The following is a 20,700-nucleotide window of genomic DNA, read 5'->3' as shown; positions in this document are numbered from 1 at the left end:
TGTTTTATTTTCATAACAAAAACATTTTGTCTTTCACAACAAAGCTGTGTAAGAAAAATATACATGATGCCCACATTACACCCTGTCCAGCACATCAAATAAATAGGCAATTTGGGATACATGTTGGCTGACTTCAGTAACATTTAAAAACAAATAGCCAAAAAAAAATTGTCACATCAGCTGGAGAATTGGTGAAAAACTAAATAACTCTATGCTTCTTGAAACTTGGGACCAATGACATTTCTTCCAAGGAAAGGACCTGCTGAATTTATGGAAAAGTTGTGTAAATCATCACAATGCTTAGAGGTGACCGTTGTAGCTTATATTGCCAGAATCATCAGATTAAACCTAGTCAATATTGTCTATGAAGCAGATATTACAGAAAACTGTGTGTGTTTCTTAAACAGTTTGCAAAAGATTCCTATGCAGAACCTCTGAGTGATGTCTGCTTTCAGCTGAGTGTACTTGAAACAAGTGATTGGACAGAGATCAGACCATCACATTCTGGTTCAACTGCTGATTGTAAGATTCAATCGGTCACTAAATCAAATGTTAAAGGTATAGTTCACCTCACCCCCTCATGTTGCTCCAAACCTGTGTAACTTTTTTCTACAATGAAACACAAAAGGAGATTTTAAAAATTGCAATGAAAGTGAATGGTGACTAAGGCTAACATTCTCCTTTTGAGTTCCACGGAAGAAAGACATTTGGGTTTCGAACAACGTGAGGGCGAGCAAATGATACTCTAATTTTTGGGTGAACTATCCTGAATAGCTCAAATATGATGTATCAACAATGCCTCATTTTTAAACTATTAGGAAGATGTTTTTTTTAAAAGATGTGCAACCATTTGCTTTGTGTCTTTTCTGGAGTCTTAAGGAATTTTGTGTCCCAACCATCCTCTCATCCATGGGAGAGAAGACATGGGTATTGTTTGGGTCTTAGTAGTCTAGGAGTTTAGACCAGGCTCTCCATGGTATAGGGCTCATAACTCATCCTTCCCGAAATCGTCCAGATCCACATCGCTCAGGTCAATGTCATCCTCCAAAGGCAGCTGGGGGGATAGGGTTAAGAACAGGAAAACATCCACCCTCTCCAGCCCAACTCAGTTTTCCATACTCACCTCTCCATCTTTCCCATCCCAGGGCTCTACACTGTTGATCTTAGGCAAAGCTCCACCTCCCACTGTAGCAGTGGAACCACGGCCAACAGAAAGTTCTCTGGATAAATAAAGACAAGAGTTTTAACAACACAAAGCAGGCTGACATTTGGAAGGCTCATTATAAACAGCACCTCAAATTTACTGCATGTTAACAGTCTCTGTAGCGTTACTTGTTTCCCAGTAATAAAAACTCAGTGAAGCCTTCTAGTACCGGAGGAATTCATGGATGCCCGTCTCACTGAAGGAACCCTTGAGCAGAGCGAACTTCAACTTGCGAGCATTAAGGGCTGCCATGGCAGGATAACCAAATCCTCCAATCCCGAGAGAAGCCTCCAGATCCATCTGAGCCCCTGCTTCAGTCCACAACCAACTGCAGAGTGAGAGGGAAACAGAGAAAGAGATGTGCATGACTGTATTTCACTCTCTATTCCTTATAGTGTTGTCTCTAGCCCACAAGATTGGACATGTACTGGTGTTATTTATGGGCATGCCAATCTTGATTTGTACTCAATCTGAACTGGATGATACGGCTAAAAACTGACCCCCACATCTTCTTCTTGTATTTCTCTGCCATTTTCATCATAACCTCTAGGTAACCATTTCTTCCAGATGCACCTATAAGTATAAAGAAAATACAGGGATTGAGTTACAAATCTTCCACAAATTAACCATCCATCATTCGTAACATAAGGCCAGAAGTATTTGGACATCCAAACATCACACCGATATGTGTTTTTTGAACAATTCATTTCAAATTATCTGCATTAATATTGAATTGGTCCTCCGTTTGCTGCTATAACAGCTTCCAATCTTCTAAGAAGCCCTTGCACTACATGTTGGAACATGTCGCATGCATTTGGTCCCATTCAGACACAAGAGCATCAGTTATATCAGGTGCTGATGTAGAGACTTGGCTCATAGTTTGTGTTCCAATCCATCCCAAAGGTGTTCAGTGGGGTTCAGGTCTGGGTTTAGTGCAGGTCAGACAAGTTCTTCCACAACAAACTCAGTAAACCATTTTTATGGACCTCTCTTTATGCACAGGGTATTGATTGTCAAGCTGGAAGAGAACAAGGCCCTATTCTCTTGTAAATGTTTGTCTAAAAAGATTTTATGGCTGTATGCTTGATTGTATGCACCCGTTAATAATGGGTTCAGCTGAAATAGCATGTCCACATAGTTTATTTACAAAGGCAAATTACCAATGTACCGATCCCTTTTCATAATGTCAATTAAAAAAGGTGACATTACTCATTTATATGCTTCTCCATAAATAATTATTTAATTTAATAAAAGATCAGCATTTTTCCTAAAACACACAGCAGAGCATAACCAGCAAATGAATCTGGTTTAAAAGTTATGTACCTGTGTCTAGATTGTACCTATATTGTACCTGTGTCTAGAATGTGTGGCAGCACAGCTATTATACACAGCTGGTAGTCATCGCAGGTCTTCTTTAAGACATCTTCATTCAAAATCTGAAGAAAGCAAAATTACATAAATCCAACTGAATAAATCAAATCAATTTAAAGAGGGGAAAAAAACCACCCTTTATTTGATTCAATTTGTTTAAATAACACTGGTTTCACAAAATGTTTGTACATTTTGGAGTGTGAAAATACTAGATAATACTTAACCTCCTGAAGATCTGGAGGAGTGACGTTGTCAGAGAAGAGGTCCAGGGCACGAGCGATGATGTCAGATCGGGTACGTCCCCCCTGATAGTCCTCTGGCTCCTCTCCCTTACGAAAGATCTTGATGGTGGGGAAGCCTCGAATCTACCAAAGTCAAATCAACCAAGACAGCAGAAAAGACAGCAAGTCTAGCCGATTAGTGAACTCAAAGCCCAGGGGGAAATATGGCTCCCAGAACAAGGAATTCTACCATATTGGCAATGTGACAACAAATATTAAGGGAATGAAAAGAGCTACAGTTCACACACATTTTGGCCCATTAATTTCAACCTTCCGATTCATTGAAAAGAACGATTCTCACAAATTGGACATTGTTATGATTTGCAAGCAAGTTTTATTCTACACAAGAGAAATATCGAACCAATTAAATATTTTAGAGCGCAGTCTAACTAGAAAAACGGAGGCCTGGAAAACTAAATCAAATTAAGTATGCATGACATTTCCAGGTATGTCATGACCACCGGAACCCTGGAGCTAACAAATGCCCATTGTGAAAAAATAATTAACATTGTTCATTTTAGCGATAGACCAATAAAACAGAAAATTATTGGTAATTTAGCAATAATCTGCATTAACCAAAAAACATTTTCGCTTGGCCGATTAATAGAGGAGTTAGTTTTCCTTTGTGTCAGGTCCAAAATCTACCAATAGACCGGTCAATGGAGAGTCAACACTTTTTTTTTTTTCAAGGTTATTTTCTTTTCATCTGATTTGTTGTTGTTAAATTGTATTATATTTATCACATTAATACTCACTAAATATCTGTATCCACCATTGAAAAATCCATATTAGTCGACCACTAGTTCATTTAACCTGGAAGTCTACTGGCATGTGGAACTGAGCTAGGGATAAACTGTAAATACTGGCGTTTAATAAATTATAATTGTCTAATTCTTGTACGAAACACATTAAATGTGAGTGATGATACTCAAAACATACCCCATAGCGGCTTGCCAAGCCCTGGTGGACAGTAGCATCCACAGCACCCAGTTTCACTTTCCCCTTTGTCTGCTCATTGACTTCTGTGGCAGCTGCTGTCCATTCGGGCTCAAGACTGAAAAGAGGAACGAGTCAACATGGGAAAACCCCAGCTGGTAGAGGAATTTCATTGTGTCTTTGAATCCATATGAATAATTGATTCAGCACTCAAGTAATGCATGGCACAGCATGTCAGGTACTATTTCAGTGGAATAACAGATAAACATCTGCATGAAGTGCAGGGACTTACTTCAGAAAATGACTTACTTCTTGCAGTGTCCACACCAGGGAGCGAAGAATTCCACCATCCATACATTATCGCTGTCCAGCACATTTCGATCAAAGTTATCATCAGTCAACTCCACCACATCTTTCTTATTGCCAGTGCTACTGCCTCCACTCTAATAGCAACATAACCAAACGGTCAAACAATCTCAGACAAACATAATAAAGATATCAAGATGGAGAATAACAAAAATATGATGATGTGCTTCAATACCTGTCTGCCATAGTCTGAACCTCTACTCTTTCCACTAAGTCTGTCTTTGACTAGGGAGCGGAGAGCATTCAGAGCTGCATCTACAATAGCCTGGCTGCTACGCCCACCTAGGACAGAGAACAAACCCCGCTTAGCATCCCCAAGTAGGGCAAGCCATTTCAGTGTAATTTTTTCAATACTTTCCTCATATCCCAGTTTCAAATGCAGAAAGTAGAAGTTAGCCTAGAAGTAGGGCATTTCTAGGATGATTTACCTGAACAGTGGCACTATGAAAATATTGCTTAGACTGAAACAGCAAAATTGGCTATTTTTCATCCAAGGGGAGTGTTCAGAAAAACAGCTTGAAAGCATTCAATACGCATGATGGACGGATTGCTACCTGGCTTGATGTGATGCATTGCAATTTTATCAGACTTTTGTTGTTGCAACTGCTCCGTCACCATGATGTATGCCACCAAAGTACCACGAAAGTAAGGCAAGACCAGTCACCTGGGTCAGCCACTGCATTTAGCCCAAAGCAACTGCACAAGATCCAGTGACGACACAGCTTATACGTAATGGTTTATACTCCCCAACGATAATGATTATGTGTTTCGTGTTTATTCTTAAACCTTCAGTTCAGCTAACACTCACACATTTTTATAAATATCTTTCCATGTAATTCATCTTATGTATCATGCTCTCTGATCTCCAAAAATAAAAATTCCTTGTGTGTGCGAGAACACTTGGCAATAAAGCTCATTCTGATGTTAATTATATATGAATAAAAAACATGTAATGTTTTACTGATATTAAATATAGGATTCTCTTTGACTTCTTGTACACACAGGTACTGTATTAAGCAGCACATAACCTATTCAAATGAATAGCGTTTCTGGTTATTACATGAAAAATTAAATCGACCATCTACATGTTTTAGTTCTAATGTGATCACAACCCTGTTCCAAACTACAGGAAGCACAAAGTGTCCAACTTGATGTCTCTCTTTTCAGCTCCTCCCCCTAACTGCAACCAGAAAATCTCACTGATGGGTTTTGCAGTTCTGCAGGGAGTCAATAAATAGAGGCCAAGAAATGACTACTTTCACCTTTAAGGAAAACATTTTGTGTGTTTGTCAAGACATTTACTGAAACTGCAGTATCAAACCTTGGTATTCCTCTGGCTTGTGTTTGTTAGCACCAAAAATTTTGATAGTTGGGAAGCCTTGGACCCCATACTGGCCCCCCAGTGAGTTGTGCTGATTTGCATCCACAGCACCCACCTTCACAATGCCCTGTGCCATAACACAAATACTATTAGCAATAAATAAAGCACTAAAAGTACTTTTTTTTTTTTTAATCTACTTAACATCTATTTTCACTTTCAGATTCATCCAACTTGTTCAATCAAAAATGTAAATATATTTAAAAATCAAATAAATTTACCTTCAAAGCTGAGGCTGCTTTTTTCCATTCAGGAGCCAAGGTCTTGCAGTGACCACACCTTATATGACAGACCATACGTTGACAGGTATTGCACATAAACATTTAAATCATGAAATGCATAGTACAGCCACAGGGGTATAATGGCAATGCTCACGTTTGTATTACGTAACATATGCAAACAAAAACGAATAAGATGTAAATCATAAATTGTATCTTGAAGAGCTAAAATACAGCTTTTGGGATGCACCTACAAAACTGTATGGAAACAGTGACCAGTCATAATCTGCTTACAATATTTCACACTCCTCCCTACTGTTCAACTGCAAGGAGAGCAACAGTTTAGGCTTAACATGCAGAACAGGTTCAGCATAATCATTTCAGGTAGGAAAGTAACTTGATCTGTGCCTATCCATCACCACCACACATTTCAAACTTACCAAGGGGCATAAAACTCTACCAGCCAGATGCTGTCGCTCTGTATGACCTCCCTGTTAAAATTGGAGGGGGTGAGTTCAATCACATCGTCACCGGCAGAGTAGAGACCGTGGACCGAGAGTACACTCAGGGAACAGACCAAAACACCTGAGAGACAACAAGAAAATAGGTGAAGAAAGTGCAATTTTTTGCATCTGTGCTGGAGTATTGCATGTGATTTCATCAGTTTTACAAAATAATAATTAATCTCATAAGAGTTCCCACAAGGCAAACAAGTTTCTGCTATCAGACTCCAATTACATACAGAAGATGACTTTAGCTATCTCAGTTGAAAAAAACATCTACTTTAATTCACCACAATATAATTAGATTATTATAACTGGTGTACTGCAATATGAACGACTGATGCATGAGCTGTACAGGACATAACCCCCATTACTCACTCAACATTTACATGCTTAACTACAATATAATGTGTAGAAGAAACGCATTAAAATGCCCTTCAGCAGGATTACAGTATGATTCTTTTCAATTTGGGCATATTAACCTTAATTCAGCCAGATGGAATTCTACATACCAAGATGGTGTATTGTACATAACAAAAGTTAAGCTATATACAATACACAGTAGGCTAGCAAACACATTTGAGACAGTGTTCTCTGCAGCAAAATGCATGCCTTTAACTCACCCAGTAGCGCTCGCATGGTTGTTCTTGACGCCTAATCAATAATTTGGTCAATTCTTCAGGCTGTGCAGTGACCTATACGTCGTATACACTCTCCACTTAACCCACTCGCCGCTGTGATACAACACACAGTCATACCGTGGCCCGCGCTGATTGGCGCACCACTACCCGGAGACGAGCACAGCCAATAGTAGTTCGACGTGTTGTTCTACGCATCGGAGAAGTACGGTGAATGGGAGGTAACAAAACGGTTTAAAGAAATCTACAAAAGTAACTTTTTCAAATATGCTCAGCCTATGAGAAAAATATAGCACAACGTAGCAAAGGGTTACAAAAAAGACATTTAAAACAAATAAGGCGTCATTATTGCACAATAATCTTGACAAATTCACAGTTGTAATAGTTTTTTGTTAGTACCGATCATTACAGTGTATGTCTATTACTTTTGAAATAACAGAAAAAAAGAGCATCCTGGTTAGTACATTTATGTTCACTAGTGTATTTGAAATTTATAATAATAAAAATTAGTTGTATACTGTGAGTTAACTCATCATAATGTAAAATAAATTATATAAATTTAACAAGAAATAACTCGTATTATGTTTTAGGTATTATTATTATTATTATTAATATTAATAATCATATTTGATTTATTAATAATTATCGGAGTCCAAGCACATACGGCCAGAACATGACCAAAATAATAAAAATGGCAGACTAGATCCAGTGGATGCTGTAGACACTGTGGATAATAATTATTTGTGTGGATAATAATAATAATTATCAGTTGCACAATTTCATTAAGGTGTAGCGTTCAGCATCAAAGAGAATAATAATAAAGGACGTAAAAGAACAAAAAGAAAATATGAAAAAGATAAAAAAATATTTTGGATTGCTGGACCACTTTGAGAAAAAAAATAATACAATGTTATGTTGAAAATTAATTGCTGTGTATTTATGTATTGAAAGTGTTATTTATATTTTCAACAAATTGTTATGAGATTGATTAGCTTTTGTGTATGCATTTGATAGACAAATAATAATAATAATAATAATTATTATTATTATTATTAGCAATAAATAGGTTAAAAAACAGATTCTAGGACATTTCAATCAGGAAAAACTGAATTTGAGGAAACAGTAAATCAAATTTCATAGGACCCTTCTGTTGTTGCTAGTTGTTGATGTTTAATGTTTTCTCTTTATTAGAAAAAAAAAATTACAATGCTATGTTGTAAATTCTTTGCTGTGTGTATTTAAAGAGTTCATTATATTTTTATGTAATTATAGAGGTAATTTTATATTATTTTTAAATAGTTATAAAATTGGTCAAATGTTGTGTATGCATTTGAAAGGAACCTTTTTTTTTATTATGAAATTGAGTAAATTGCAGAATCCTGGACAATTAAATCAGGAAAAAAACTGAATTAGAGAAAAATAAAATAAAACATTTCATAAGGTTCTTTTGTTTTTTGATATCTGTTATTTGTTTTGTTGTTGTCCTGCACAGATATTACATTATAAGCGCAATAATGTAAAGTCTGAGGATTTATCTTTGCACTTCATCTAGTGGCCAAAATCTATAGTACATCCTTTTTTATTCATAGCTAAAATAAATATTTTCATGTACTGTTGACAAACAAAAATGTATAAAAATGTAGCACATATCCACAGACTATCCTGGTGCATATGTTCTAAGTTTTGTCATGTTTGGACCTTGTGCACACAAATAAAGACATGTTGGTAGTTATAGCTCGAACCCATTCGAAACGATGTCATCTACATGGTCTGTAGATGATGTAAACCACATTTCAATCGAATATAATAAAATGGCTTTTAAGGTTTTTATGGTATGGTTTCTCGTGGAAATTTAAATCCACATGACCAAATGATTTGGGGGCACTGATGGGTTCAGAATTTGGAGTCACTTTTAGGGTAGACAAATAATGATAAGAAAATACAATAGGGTTTGGCTTTGGTGCTTGGACCCCTAAAACAAGACATATGTACAGAAAAAGATTTTAATTTCAAACATTATTTTATTTAACATTATAGGGAGATTATTTTGTATACATTATAGCAACCTAGGAACTTAAAAACGAATAGCATTGTAAAAATGTATAAGTTATCAACAGGTAAGAGATGCATTAAGACATTAAGTGCCAAACAACATGACTGAATAATGTTATGTAAAATGACCTCATACTTTCAGCTCTGAATAACTGAATTTGTATCATATGATACTTCTGTAAATGTTAAGGCCTACTCCTTTAAAATGTTTTAAATTGATTTAAAATCAATAGTCTGTTTGTGGTCTGTTGTGAACATTTTGTGTGAACAGTGTGATATCAGGTGATTATCCTGAGATACTGAAGATCTTCTGGATGACAGCATAAGGTAGAGAAAAGAACAGAAGGCCCAAAAAGTTAAGCCCGGTTATGCTTAGCAGAGTCACCATAGTCGCCAATTTATACTGCCGCCAACCCATGATGCAAGTCACCCGTATTGGACTCAAACATCCATGATAGGTTGGTTGTTGGCCGACTGTAAGAAGATAGGATTACAGTACATGCAGCATACAGAATACGCACACAAATACACACACAGGCACGCACACACACACACACACACACACACACACACACACACACACACACACACACACACACACACACACACACACACACACACACACACACACACACACACACACACACACAAATGCAGTCAATAGCTCAAGAAGGCATATTGCATATCCACACAAAAGGAAAAATACTTTGTTTATTTCAATTAATACAATTTATTAAGTCATTATACTGACAAAAATAAATAAATCAGTCCATATTGCACACATGTAAACAATAATGAAAAATATACCCTTTTTATATAAACAAGCCAAAATCAGTGCAAACAAGTCCATTATCACATGTACTATTCAATAAATAGAGCAACATTAAATATCAAGCAAACATAAAACTGCATAAATGTGCACAGCAAGCAAAATCATCTAACAGAAGGAAGTAGGAAACAAACACACCATTGTGTTGTTTAAACTCTAAATGACAAATGAAAACTGTTTTCTATGCTTGTCTTTGTGTGTTCCTCTAAAGGGTAAACAACATTATCTTACTAGAGTGCTGAAGACTTGTGTCATGGATTGAAAGTGCAAACATCAAGACAAAGTGTATTCATATGACATAAAGCTTGCAACCCTTTCAGAGTATTTTTCAAACTGTAGCTACTGATGAACAAGTCATCTTTGTAAGACAAAGTTGCATGCGTATTGTGCTTTTACAAGTCTAGACAATTACAATAAAATTCAAGAATCTAAAACAATGCATTCAGATGAACACCAGAATGAATACTGGAATTGCTATTCCAGTTTATTTAATAATTTTGTACCAAAAATAGTCACTTCAGTACACTCCTTTTCTACTTCTGACTACTATGCCTGCAGAGAAGCATAACAAAAGATGATCAAATTGATTTTACCTAATGTAAAGACTAGCATAAAGCATGTTATGTTTTAGATGCTGGTGTACCTTTGTCATACAGCTGCAGCAGAAAGTCCATACAGGTTGACCAGCAATGTTTGATGGGAAACAGCATGGCTACACTGGTCCTCTAGCTAGACCAGAACCAAACCAGCATAAACTAGCCTGAACCAGCATGGAAATTCATACTGGTCTAAGCTGTGCTTTTCAGCAGGTTTTTGGGAAACATGCAAATTAGTATTGAAAAATACTTAAAACAGGTTTTTTGATATGCTATGCTTAGAATACAACTGTGAGGGATGTAAACTCTTGAGGTGATGTTAAAAATAAAAGTAGTGCTTTAAAAATGGGCCACTTGAGAGGAAAATGGCAAATCATCATTATAACCTTGCCTCCTCTTTAGGCCCCCAGCAGCTTCTTGACCAGATAGCCTGGCATGCTGTAGAGAAATAGGCCAACCATGATCAACAGCAGCAGAGCCAAGACGATCTTGATGATGAGCCACTTGTAGCGGTTGCATATCAGGTAGCGGATGGCCTTCAGCGGGCTCAAAAACCACAGGAAGGTGGTGTCAGGCCGGCTGTGATTGGAAGTGGTGGAGATGGGTAGGTGTTGAAGGTAAGAAGTGGTGAGTTGAGGTGAAACCATGGATAATGGAAGAAGAGAGAAAATAGAAATGTTATTGGTAAGTAAGATATGATCATGATTGAAAAATTGTTAATGTATTAAAGGAATAGTTAACTTCACAATCAAAAATTGTGTCACTATTTACTGACCGTCATGCTGTTCCTAACCATATGACTTACTTAAAGGTGCTGCAAGCGATTTTGTCATGGAAAAGTATGCAAAAAAAAATGTCCTACTCCCTAAAGATATTAATGAAATAAGTGTCCTGAGATATCTCACTGGTCTTTGTGCCAGCTGAGACATTGACGCTTTTCACCTGTCAGTCAATTTGACATTTGTAGGCGCTAGTGTGCCAATGTTGAATTTGACAGCCACTGTAATAAACAGTGCTGCTCTTTTGCTCGGTTTTGGTCTCAAAATAATCTTTGGAGGGTGGGGTTTTGGAATGAGGAGGCATGGCTAATTCAACGGCTCAGTCACGTGAAAGCTGCAGAATGCTAAAATCGCTTACAGCACCTTTAATTCCGTGAAACACAAAAGGAGATGTAAGTCAGATTGTGAGGGACTGACAGCCACAACATTCATCAAAATTTCTCTTCTTGCGTTCAACAGATGAAATAAAGTCATGCAGGTTTGGAACTACAGTGTATACTGTATGGGTGAGTAAATGATGACAGAATAATTATTTTTGTGGTGAACAAAACATTTAAAGGCATAATTATTTATTCAAGAGCTGGTTAAAATATTTGCCAAGGACTATTTCTTGTGTGCATGATACCATAAATCTGCATTAGACAGACACAAGGCAGTCAAGGGATGCAAAAGGCAAATAAAGATAGTTCAACAAACATAGTAGCAGACATTGGACCACAGCTCTCATAATATACTCAATATAAATATTGCAATTATTTGCCCAAATAACAATCACACTGGCCTAAGGTCAATATAGTACACAAATTTACAATAAAAAAAGGGATGGGAAAGCATGGCAGAGGAAAGACTAAATGGGAAACCAAAAGAGAGGATGTTTGTGGCAAGGCCAACACTAAATCACCCACAATCCCTACATCCGTGTTTTTGGTCTTGAAAAAAAAAAAGAATAAGTAACAAAAAGGCAACATGAAGGGCTGAGCTGAAAGGTTGCCCAAAGAAAGACACAGAAACAGAGAAAACAGAGGCAGTGAGAGTGGGCTACCAGTGGTCTTCCCCTCTCTCCTCACGCCCCTAGGAGTTTCTTGACCAGATATCCAGGAATAGAGTAGAGGAAGAGCCCAATGAGGAGGAGGAGGAGCAGCAGGGCCAAAGCCTTCAGGATCATCCAGCGGTAGTTGTGCCAAACGAAGTATCGTATGGACTTCAGAGGGTTCATGAACCACATTAGACTGGTGTCTGGACGACTTTTTCCAAAACAGGAATGGGATTGGAATGAAGGAAACAAACAGGAAAGTGTAGGTGGAGAAAGGGCAGTCAGAGCAAGGAAGGACGTAAAAGAGGAGAGTGGGAGTATTAGAAAGGGAAGTGAACAGATTCAGAGGGGCATTCTTCACTGAAGAATGCTTTTGACTAAACACCATTTTATGTGTCAGTTTTTGTGCTCTATACCTGTAATTATCGACTGCATTCTTACTGTATGAGACCCTTTATGTCTCCTTTTTTCTAGAGATGTATAATTAGCACAGTTTCAACACTTAGACCCTATACCCCAAATACTCTATGTATGTCATCTACGAAAGAGATATTTATAATATATAGGGGAGACCGGGACTAGTTGTCACATGGGGAAGTTTTCAAAAGTGCTAAATCTCAGTCACGATTTGGAGTCTCTAGCAGAGGTTTTGTATGTTGGTTTGTATTGTCAATTATAATATTTGTTGGCCAAAACAATGTTTTGATATTTATTAATTGTTTTATGCTGAAAAGACTATAATAAGCCATTTATTGCCAGAGTAGATTCAAAAAGAGGTGTAGATTTTGTTTTGGTGCTGTTGTTGTTGGTGGGGTGATTGACTTTAAAAAAATAAACCTGCCTTGAGAAATATTAATTGAAGTAAAAAATGTGACAACTATCCCGGACTCCATTCTGCTTATTTATTAATACGTTGAAACTACGTTTTTTCTCAGATGTGCTATAGGCAGCATTTGAGGGGAAGTAAGTGTATATACATGTGCAGCTATATGTCTTACTTGGGTTTCTCAAGTGGCTCTGGATCATTCCGCCCAAGGCCGACTGGACTTTTCTCTGCCTCCTCCGCAGTCAACAGATGGAGCTCTGCCTCCACTTTACCCTGTGAGCAGGACATTAGGATGTTAGTAGGGTATACTTATTCAATCATTTTGTTACAACACCACATACTGGAAAAAATCTGACAGTAGTGTAATAACACTTACTGTAGGCAGTCTGCATTGTTCAACATTCTCACTTTATCTGTATACCTGATAATGAAATGCCCGTTTAGATGAATATTTTCCTTTTATATTTTGTTCACATCCCAGAGTGTATATGCAGTAGTTATGTAAAAAATGTGTCATTTAAAAGAATATAAAGAAAACCTGGAATATAGCTCTTATATTAGACATGTCCACCTTAAAGTTGTAGTATGTAAGATTCAGAAACCATGTTTTTAATGACACCTGTGGTCATTAAGTGAACTGCAGCCAGCTACCTGTTGCTCATGATCAAGCGCACAAACTCCATAAGGACATGAGCATCGACTAAAATAAAGAGGCTGAATGTGATTCACTGGCATCATGCTGACAGATCAGGCAGCATAATTAAAATTACACAGTTATGATTGTTTTACTACAAAATTTGAGACTGCATATTACATTTGACTCTCCAGTGCTGGAGCAGGGCTAAAACAAAGTGTGGATATAGGTCTGACTATGCAAGACTGTAGTTTGAAGTAATCACTTTTCTTTGCATGATACATTGACTGCATTTATCCGATAGCCTATGTTGGCGTTAGCTAGCTAGCCAGTTTATCAATAGCTGTTAGCTAAATTTAGTGGATGATGACAATAGCTGTTAAATAAAATACACTGTACATTATAAATATGTTGACACAATTCAGTATTGACTTCCATACAACTGTCATTTTGATATATCGATGCGCTATTGTTTAATAATAATAGAATGTGTATATTTTCTGTATAACCAAGTTACGTTACACTAATGAATGGGTCATTTTGCATTATCTTGAACATTGTCTAGCATTCATGTCAAGTATTATTGTAGTTTACCTTGCTGAATAATTTCAGATTAACATTGACATTAACCTGACTATTAGTATAAAGTATAAAAATTATTTGAAAGTTACGAAGCAAGGTAGCTTGCGATTCATCAACGTTAGCAGGCAAGATCAAGTTAGCTAAAATTACACAGATCAATCCTTATGTCACTATATTTCACATGCTTTGCAGTTATGTAAGTTTACCTGTCCAATAAGAAGAATGCCAATTCAGGGTCAGTTTTGATCCCCAAAACCGAACGAAGGTCCTCCAGGAATCAAATGCCCTGTCGATGTTCACTCTAGTTTTTGCTCGACCATGATCACGTTCCTGATTAGCCAGATGGGATTCAGTAGATAATTTTTTTTAGTTTTTTGGGCTAACTCTGAGTTTGTGTAGGAGTCGGTTTTGTGCTGGGAGCCGGACATTTGCTGGATTCCATCTCTAAGATAACGTTACCTAGTGTTGCAGACTGTCTGTTGACGCTGTTGAATAGCGGAAGAGAAGCTACTGTCTGATGCAAGGCTCTCGGGAGCGCACATAAACGTCACACCTTTTGAATTTTCCCGGCAAAAGCGACCCGCTCTCTTCGCATGAAAATCAGTCTACAGGCTTTAATAGGCAACCTAGGATGTCCGGGAAGGGCTCATTTTTTAAGTTGCCTTACTAAGTTCACACATTGGCAAAAAAAAAAAAATATTTTACATATTGCACCTTTAATATAATTAGTATTAGAATAAAAGTAACATGTCTAATACAATATATTTGAATTTGTTACTATTTAAAGATGATTGACTCTAATGTGATAATTATATGTTGCTGGGATGTCATTTGAAAGCTTGAATTGCCACAATTTCACATTTAAATTGTTTTAACTCACTGTGAGCTCAAATTCATCATTCTCATCACGGGCCACAAAGGGCCACCAGCCCTTCACTCTCTTCTGCTTGAAGATGGAGATGGTTGGAAGCTCATGCTCTTTGAGAACCATGTTAAGAGAGCACTGCTTGGCTGTTTTTGCACCACGGGGAAACTTATTTAAATCCAACTCAATTGCACCTGCATAAGTAAACAAAGATTGCATTATTTCACTGTACTTGCAAGTATGTTAGAAATATCTAATATATGAATAAATAATAAGTGTCCTATTTTGTCTTTTGCCATACCCAGGAAGTCATCTGCAGAAAAGTGGTCAGCATCCCATACTTGTAGGGTGAGTCGAGCAGGAATCTTGTACTCTGTCTCATCCCAGGAAAACATGGATTCCTTCTTGGAGATGACTATCTTCTCCTCAGCCATAAGATAGTCAAAGGGAAAGACAAAGCGCCAGTTGAAGTTCCCCTCCCCAGTCAGAGAGTGATAATGCACGTCTGTGTCCTGCTTATCCTCCTGTTGTCCTTTTAGCCAGCTGAGCAAAAATATGATTGTGGATTGTTAGACGTGATGAAACATTGCTAGCCCATGTGCATATTCATTTTAACAATTGATTTATACAAACAATAAACAAGCATGAACCATTAATTTTATTCTTGTATAAGTGGCATGACAAAAACATGCAGAAATGTTGCGAACAAAGAAATGTTACAAAGTTTTAAAGTGCACTTATATGTTTGCAAATTGTTAAATATTGACACACCACCACTGACTAGAAAGCATGCATATATAATAATTGATCTATATCACATATCAAGGTCATATGTGAACACCACCAAACACAGGAAGAGCTATTTATATACTGGAAAAGGATGAAATAATCAAAATTCTACCCCATGGTCATTGCAGTTGGATGTTCTTAAACATTATTTTGTTAAGTCCAAATATTTATGCTTTTTCATTTCAAGTCCAAAGTATTTGTAGATAAATATATATAGTGGCCCCAAAAAGTATGTGGACACTTTTGGACACTTAAAGGAAAACTCCAGGTTGAATACAAGTTCAGCTCAATCAACAGCATTTGTGACATAATGTAGTTTACAAAAAAAAAAGAAAAAAAAAAAGAAGATATTTTGACTCATCCCTCCTTTTATTTAACAAAAAGAAAAAATCAAGATAAAAGTGAGGCACAGCAAAGGTACTTACAATCAAAGTCATTGTTGCAGGGTTTAAAGGCAGAAATGTGAAGCTTATAATTTTATAAAGTCACTTCCATTAATTCTCCTGTTAAAACATTTGTATTATTTGAGCTGTAAAGTTGTTTAAATCATCGTAAAGTTGTTTAAAAGTTCACAGGGTTTACTGTTATCTCGTTATGGCAACAAAGTTTTAAAATGGCATATAACTTTAGACAGAAAAGGTTAGTAAGCGATTTTATCACACTAAAATCATGATAACATGCATATGGTTTACGTCTTGTGGCTATACATTTAAAATAGTGAGTATTTGAATGTTTACAGATTGACACCAAGCTGATCCAAATACTTTGTGAGGCCACTGTATCAGATTCTAAAACCAACAACAGCCTTTTTTTTCTTTCATGACTTGGAAGAGTTATGTGCTTGCTTGTTACCATTAGATATAACTTAATAGAGATGCTTGAACTGACATCTAGTCGTTTATCTACACTAATGTTGTGAAAATTGCATCTGCAGCCTCTCTTGTGGGAGAGATCCTTAAGCAAAATGTAAAGCAGGAAACAGTAAATAGGCAACAGTGAAAGTGTCAGAATTAAGGAATTCTTTTTTTTTTGTTTTGGATGCAAATGCCACATGTCATTTTGTAAAAGATTTTTCCATGCAAACAAACATGTTTTCATGCAGTATTTGATAAGAGAATCTTTAGGCCCTCAAGACATATTAGGCCTGAAGAAATCAAGACCATACCACTTACAAATATAGAAATGTCACTGTCAATATTTATAAGAAATTGAACTGAATATAAAATGTAATTACAGACTGAAATGTTTAAATAATATTACCAAATTAATGCAGAGTTGATGCATATTTTATTATAATGATAGTTCACCCAAAAATGAACTCACCCTAATGCCGTTCCAAATCTGTGTGACTTTTTTTCTTCCGTGGAACACAAAAGGCAGAATGTAAGAGCCTGACAGCCTCATTTATCATTCACTTTCACTGCATTTTTGTTCCATACAATGAAAGTAAATGGTGACTGAAGTTGTCATTCTACCTAACATATCCCTTTGAGTTCGACGCAACAAAGGAAGTCATACAACATAAAATAATGTTTTGGTGAACTGTCGCTTTACATTAGACAGTAGCATAATTTTGAATGATATAGTCCTGTTTAACTTGCTGGATCTGTATGGAATAGTTTAATTTGTTGTGAATGGTGAGGCGCAGATGCAGAGCAGTCGAGCCATGCGATCGTATCTTTACCCCCTGACATAGATGTCAGACATCTTCTCTCCTGTCATGAAAGCATCGTCCTCTAGAATTACGTCATCGGTGTTCCAAATAATAACACGAAGCTCAAAGCTAGATAACAGTACAGCAATGACATGGGGGCAGGGAGGGGGGAATAGACAGTATGACACCAAACACAACATGACAGACAGACACAAAAACAAAAGGAAACAGAAACAAACAAACAAAGGTATCTCGTTAACAACAATGCAACCAGCACACATTTCACACACCAGCCCATACCTACCCCCTCACAAAAATGTCACTGGACTTTTCCCCTGTGAAGTAATCATCGTCTTCCAGAATGACCTCGTCAGTATTCCATATTATCACCCTTAGTTCATATCTGGCAGATGGAGGTGGAGGGGAAGGAAAAGAATGGGATCATCATCTCACGAATATCTCTTTCTGAAATAGGACAATTTCACTGTACAGGCCTCGCTTAAAATTTGATTGACATGTGGTAAAAGCAGATGAAAGAGACGGAGGCTTGAAACTGAGAGTTTAAGTATGGCGAAGAAGAAAAAACAATAAATCAAACCATCGGAGTGAGAGAGTTTCATCTGTTTTGTGGCACCTTTGTATCTAATCTGTAGCTGAAAATCAAAGTAGAATCTCACTTGATGAGATCAAATGTTAACAATTAGAAAAAAGACATTTCAAAGTTTTTAACTGATAGATGCACATTTGTTATGTACCGATCGAAGCCAACCAAAGTATCTACTTCATCCAAAGAGTACTAATTGCAAAAACAGTCCTGATAATGAAGCAATCTGTTCCTTGCCTAAGGGTGCAATGATCTAAGAACAGAAACATTATCTCAGCATGACTGATTTATTAAAGCTTGCATTTTTTGTCTCATCCTCTAATGATTTGTCACATATTAAAGTATTAGGATATCTTGTTTCTAGCATCTAGACTTAAGTAAGGAAAATCCTGAAAATCACATACAAAATCTTATGTACGTATAAAATTCACGCAAAACATCTGAGACTTCAAGAATGTGAAAAGTGAAAAGCTACCACGGATGTCTCACTGATGCTGACCTTTTCATGTTCAAAATGGTGTACTGTATTGAGTGAAACAGATCATCCAAAGACTCTCTCTCCGAATCACCTACCTCTTTGGTTTGCGTGGCGATATGTCAATAGCTGGTCCTGGTGCTGGTACATCCATAGGAAACATGTCCACCCACATTTCAATTCTTCCCTGTGGGATTATGAACATTCAAAGGAGCTAAGCAGAGAGAACTGTGTATCATATCACATCATGACTAACTGAAACAAGCTGACATTTTGCCTTCCTCTTTCTTGCTGATGATTGCTAGTTTGAAATTTGTTTGAATTCCCTCGTTATTCAAGCATACATAAACTGCAAACTGCTAAAAAGTATACAGCTGTTTATTCAGAATTAATCCACATCATTTTATTTTTTAATGATTTAAAATTCAGCAAGTTAAACAGCATTTTGTTGCACACCATGCATGTTGTTCTTACAGCCTGATGTCATAGAAATGACTTGACTATGGCGGTGAAAAGAGTTCTGAGGTGAAATGTCCACTGTGTGGCGCTAAAAGCAGATAAAATGTTCACCAAAACAAATTAGGTTATAAAGGTTAATTCTCTATCAAGTTTTAAATCAGCAAAACCTACCTCCCTACCCTAAACCTTAAACCTAAGCCTAAACCTAACCGATCATCATTTTGTGGTGTTTCTACAACAATTTCTACAACGTGTTGACCCACATGCTCTTCTGAAATCTGGTTCCTCACATTCCAAGTGTAACGTTCTAGCAGTTCAAGCAAAATCAAATATATTGTAAATGTAGTTGGTTACATTATGCAAGCATTATAGTGTATCGGTATAAGTTGTGTGTCATAAAATAGCATTGTGTGAGGAACAGAGCAAAAAGTAAATGTTTAACTTGTGATTTGTGTGAATATTAATAAAAGACATTGCTGTTTTAGAACTGCCATGTACAAATCACTTGGCAAAACTGCAGGTCCAGTAATGTGACTCAAGACCAGGTTGTGTTGTTGATTACCTGCTCAATGCCTGGCTTGTCAGGGTTGAGAAGTGGCCTGGTTTCCACATGCTCAGGTATGAGTTTGCAACCAACTCGTGGGATCTCATCCCAGTGCCTGAGAACAGAAAGAGCCAAGTGTTCTTCTGTCTGCTTCTTTAGACCTGCAAGATACAATGGCATTATAATCAAACTTTTTCCATATACTGAGTGGTAAGTGAAACATAATATCGACTTACATTACAAGATGAAAGCTAATCCCTGGAACATATTCTACATATGTGAAAGCAAATCTTGAATTTTAGGTGTCATTGTTATACAATTCCAAAATGTATAACAAAACGCAAGTATGCATTCTCAGGCGTTCTCGTGTATTCACAAGGAACGTTATAGCAGTCATTAGGGTAAACAGTATTTTCTACAGTCAGATAATTTTTTTTTTTCAGGTAAACTAAATATGTTTATGTTGTAGCTAGCCACCTGAATAATAACACATCTGGTTAAGCCCATAAGTTTTGTGAGAAAATATGTCAAACAACTTTTCTGTCCAGGTCAAATAATACCCGGAGTAGTACAGAAGATATCTGGAAATAGTGCCACCTATAGGTCAACTGTGGTACTTTTCTTGTACAGTAGATACAGTAAATCCATCATTATGAAGAAGAAAGCTGATAATTGGAATACTTACACACTGAACCTCTTTAAAGCAAATACAGAATCATGGTTTATATTCTAAAAGATTTTTGTTCCAGAATTGAAATGTCCACTCAGTGGTGAAAAATTAGTGAAGACATCCCATAGACCTCCATTAAAAAGGTCCTCACACGTCAAGGGATCAGGATGTCATAGAGACTTGGAACTGGTTTCTTTCGACTTTTGATCAGTAAGAAACCATTTTGTAACCATTTATTAATGCCCTAGCAACCACATAGCAATGCCCTATAAACCACCCCAATATACCCTGACATTGCATAAATATAAACAAGTATCATATAAAATTCATTTATTCATTGTTGAGGAGATTTTGACCAAATACAACTTTAAGATGACCTTTTCACTGTTAATCGAGTCAAAAATGACCCAAACA

General features: G+C 36.8%; 2 protein-coding genes across 2 annotated transcripts in view; both read right to left on the bottom strand.

Moving 5' to 3' along the window:
- Positions 1 to 910: 910 nt before the first annotated feature.
- Positions 911 to 7,038, bottom strand: LOC127623749 (protein disulfide-isomerase A6-like). The gene is made up of 13 exons (XM_052098232.1): positions 6,881 to 7,038; positions 6,195 to 6,339; positions 5,758 to 5,815; positions 5,480 to 5,606; positions 4,334 to 4,440; positions 4,102 to 4,235; positions 3,796 to 3,910; positions 2,800 to 2,940; positions 2,556 to 2,640; positions 1,705 to 1,777; positions 1,374 to 1,532; positions 1,124 to 1,220; positions 911 to 1,054 (listed from the first exon to the last, which is right to left on the bottom strand). Exons 1-13 carry the CDS (start codon positions 6,894 to 6,896, stop codon positions 986 to 988), a joined length of 1,326 nt encoding a protein of 441 aa, XP_051954192.1. The 5' UTR covers positions 6,897 to 7,038; the 3' UTR covers positions 911 to 985.
- Positions 7,039 to 9,720: 2,682 nt separating this feature from the next.
- LOC127623751 (otoferlin-like) overlaps positions 9,721 to 20,700 on the bottom strand; it is a 104,753-nt gene continuing 93,773 nt past the window's right edge. Inside the window, exons 40-46 of the mRNA XM_052098234.1 lie at positions 19,635 to 19,777; positions 18,712 to 18,800; positions 17,839 to 17,937; positions 15,393 to 15,634; positions 15,107 to 15,285; positions 13,183 to 13,283; positions 9,721 to 10,951 (exon numbers count right to left, since the gene is read on the bottom strand). Of these exons, the coding sequence (XP_051954194.1) occupies positions 10,771 to 10,951; positions 13,183 to 13,283; positions 15,107 to 15,285; positions 15,393 to 15,634; positions 17,839 to 17,937; positions 18,712 to 18,800; positions 19,635 to 19,777 (1,034 nt within the window). The 3' untranslated portion in view covers positions 9,721 to 10,770. The remainder of the gene's footprint in view (positions 10,952 to 13,182; positions 13,284 to 15,106; positions 15,286 to 15,392; positions 15,635 to 17,838; positions 17,938 to 18,711; positions 18,801 to 19,634; positions 19,778 to 20,700) is intronic.

The sequence above is a fragment of the Xyrauchen texanus genome, chromosome 30, assembly GCF_025860055.1.
Source record: "Xyrauchen texanus isolate HMW12.3.18 chromosome 30, RBS_HiC_50CHRs, whole genome shotgun sequence".
Lineage (NCBI taxonomy): Eukaryota > Metazoa > Chordata > Actinopteri > Cypriniformes > Catostomidae > Xyrauchen > Xyrauchen texanus.
The sequence above is the reverse complement of the archived record's forward strand: the minus strand, read 5'-3'. Positions and strand labels throughout refer to the sequence as shown.

Bases quoted from the DNA above. Each gene is read 5' to 3' on its own strand.
- LOC127623749 (XM_052098232.1), bottom strand. The intron at 5,816-6,194 runs GTAAGTTTGAAA...CTGTCATATAAG, and splicing joins GTAGAGTTTTATGCCCCTTG to GTGTGGTCACTGCAAGACCT. The intron at 3,911-4,101 runs GTAAGTCATTTT...TCCTCTTTTCAG, and splicing joins TGGTGTGGACACTGCAAGAA to TCTTGAGCCCGAATGGACAG.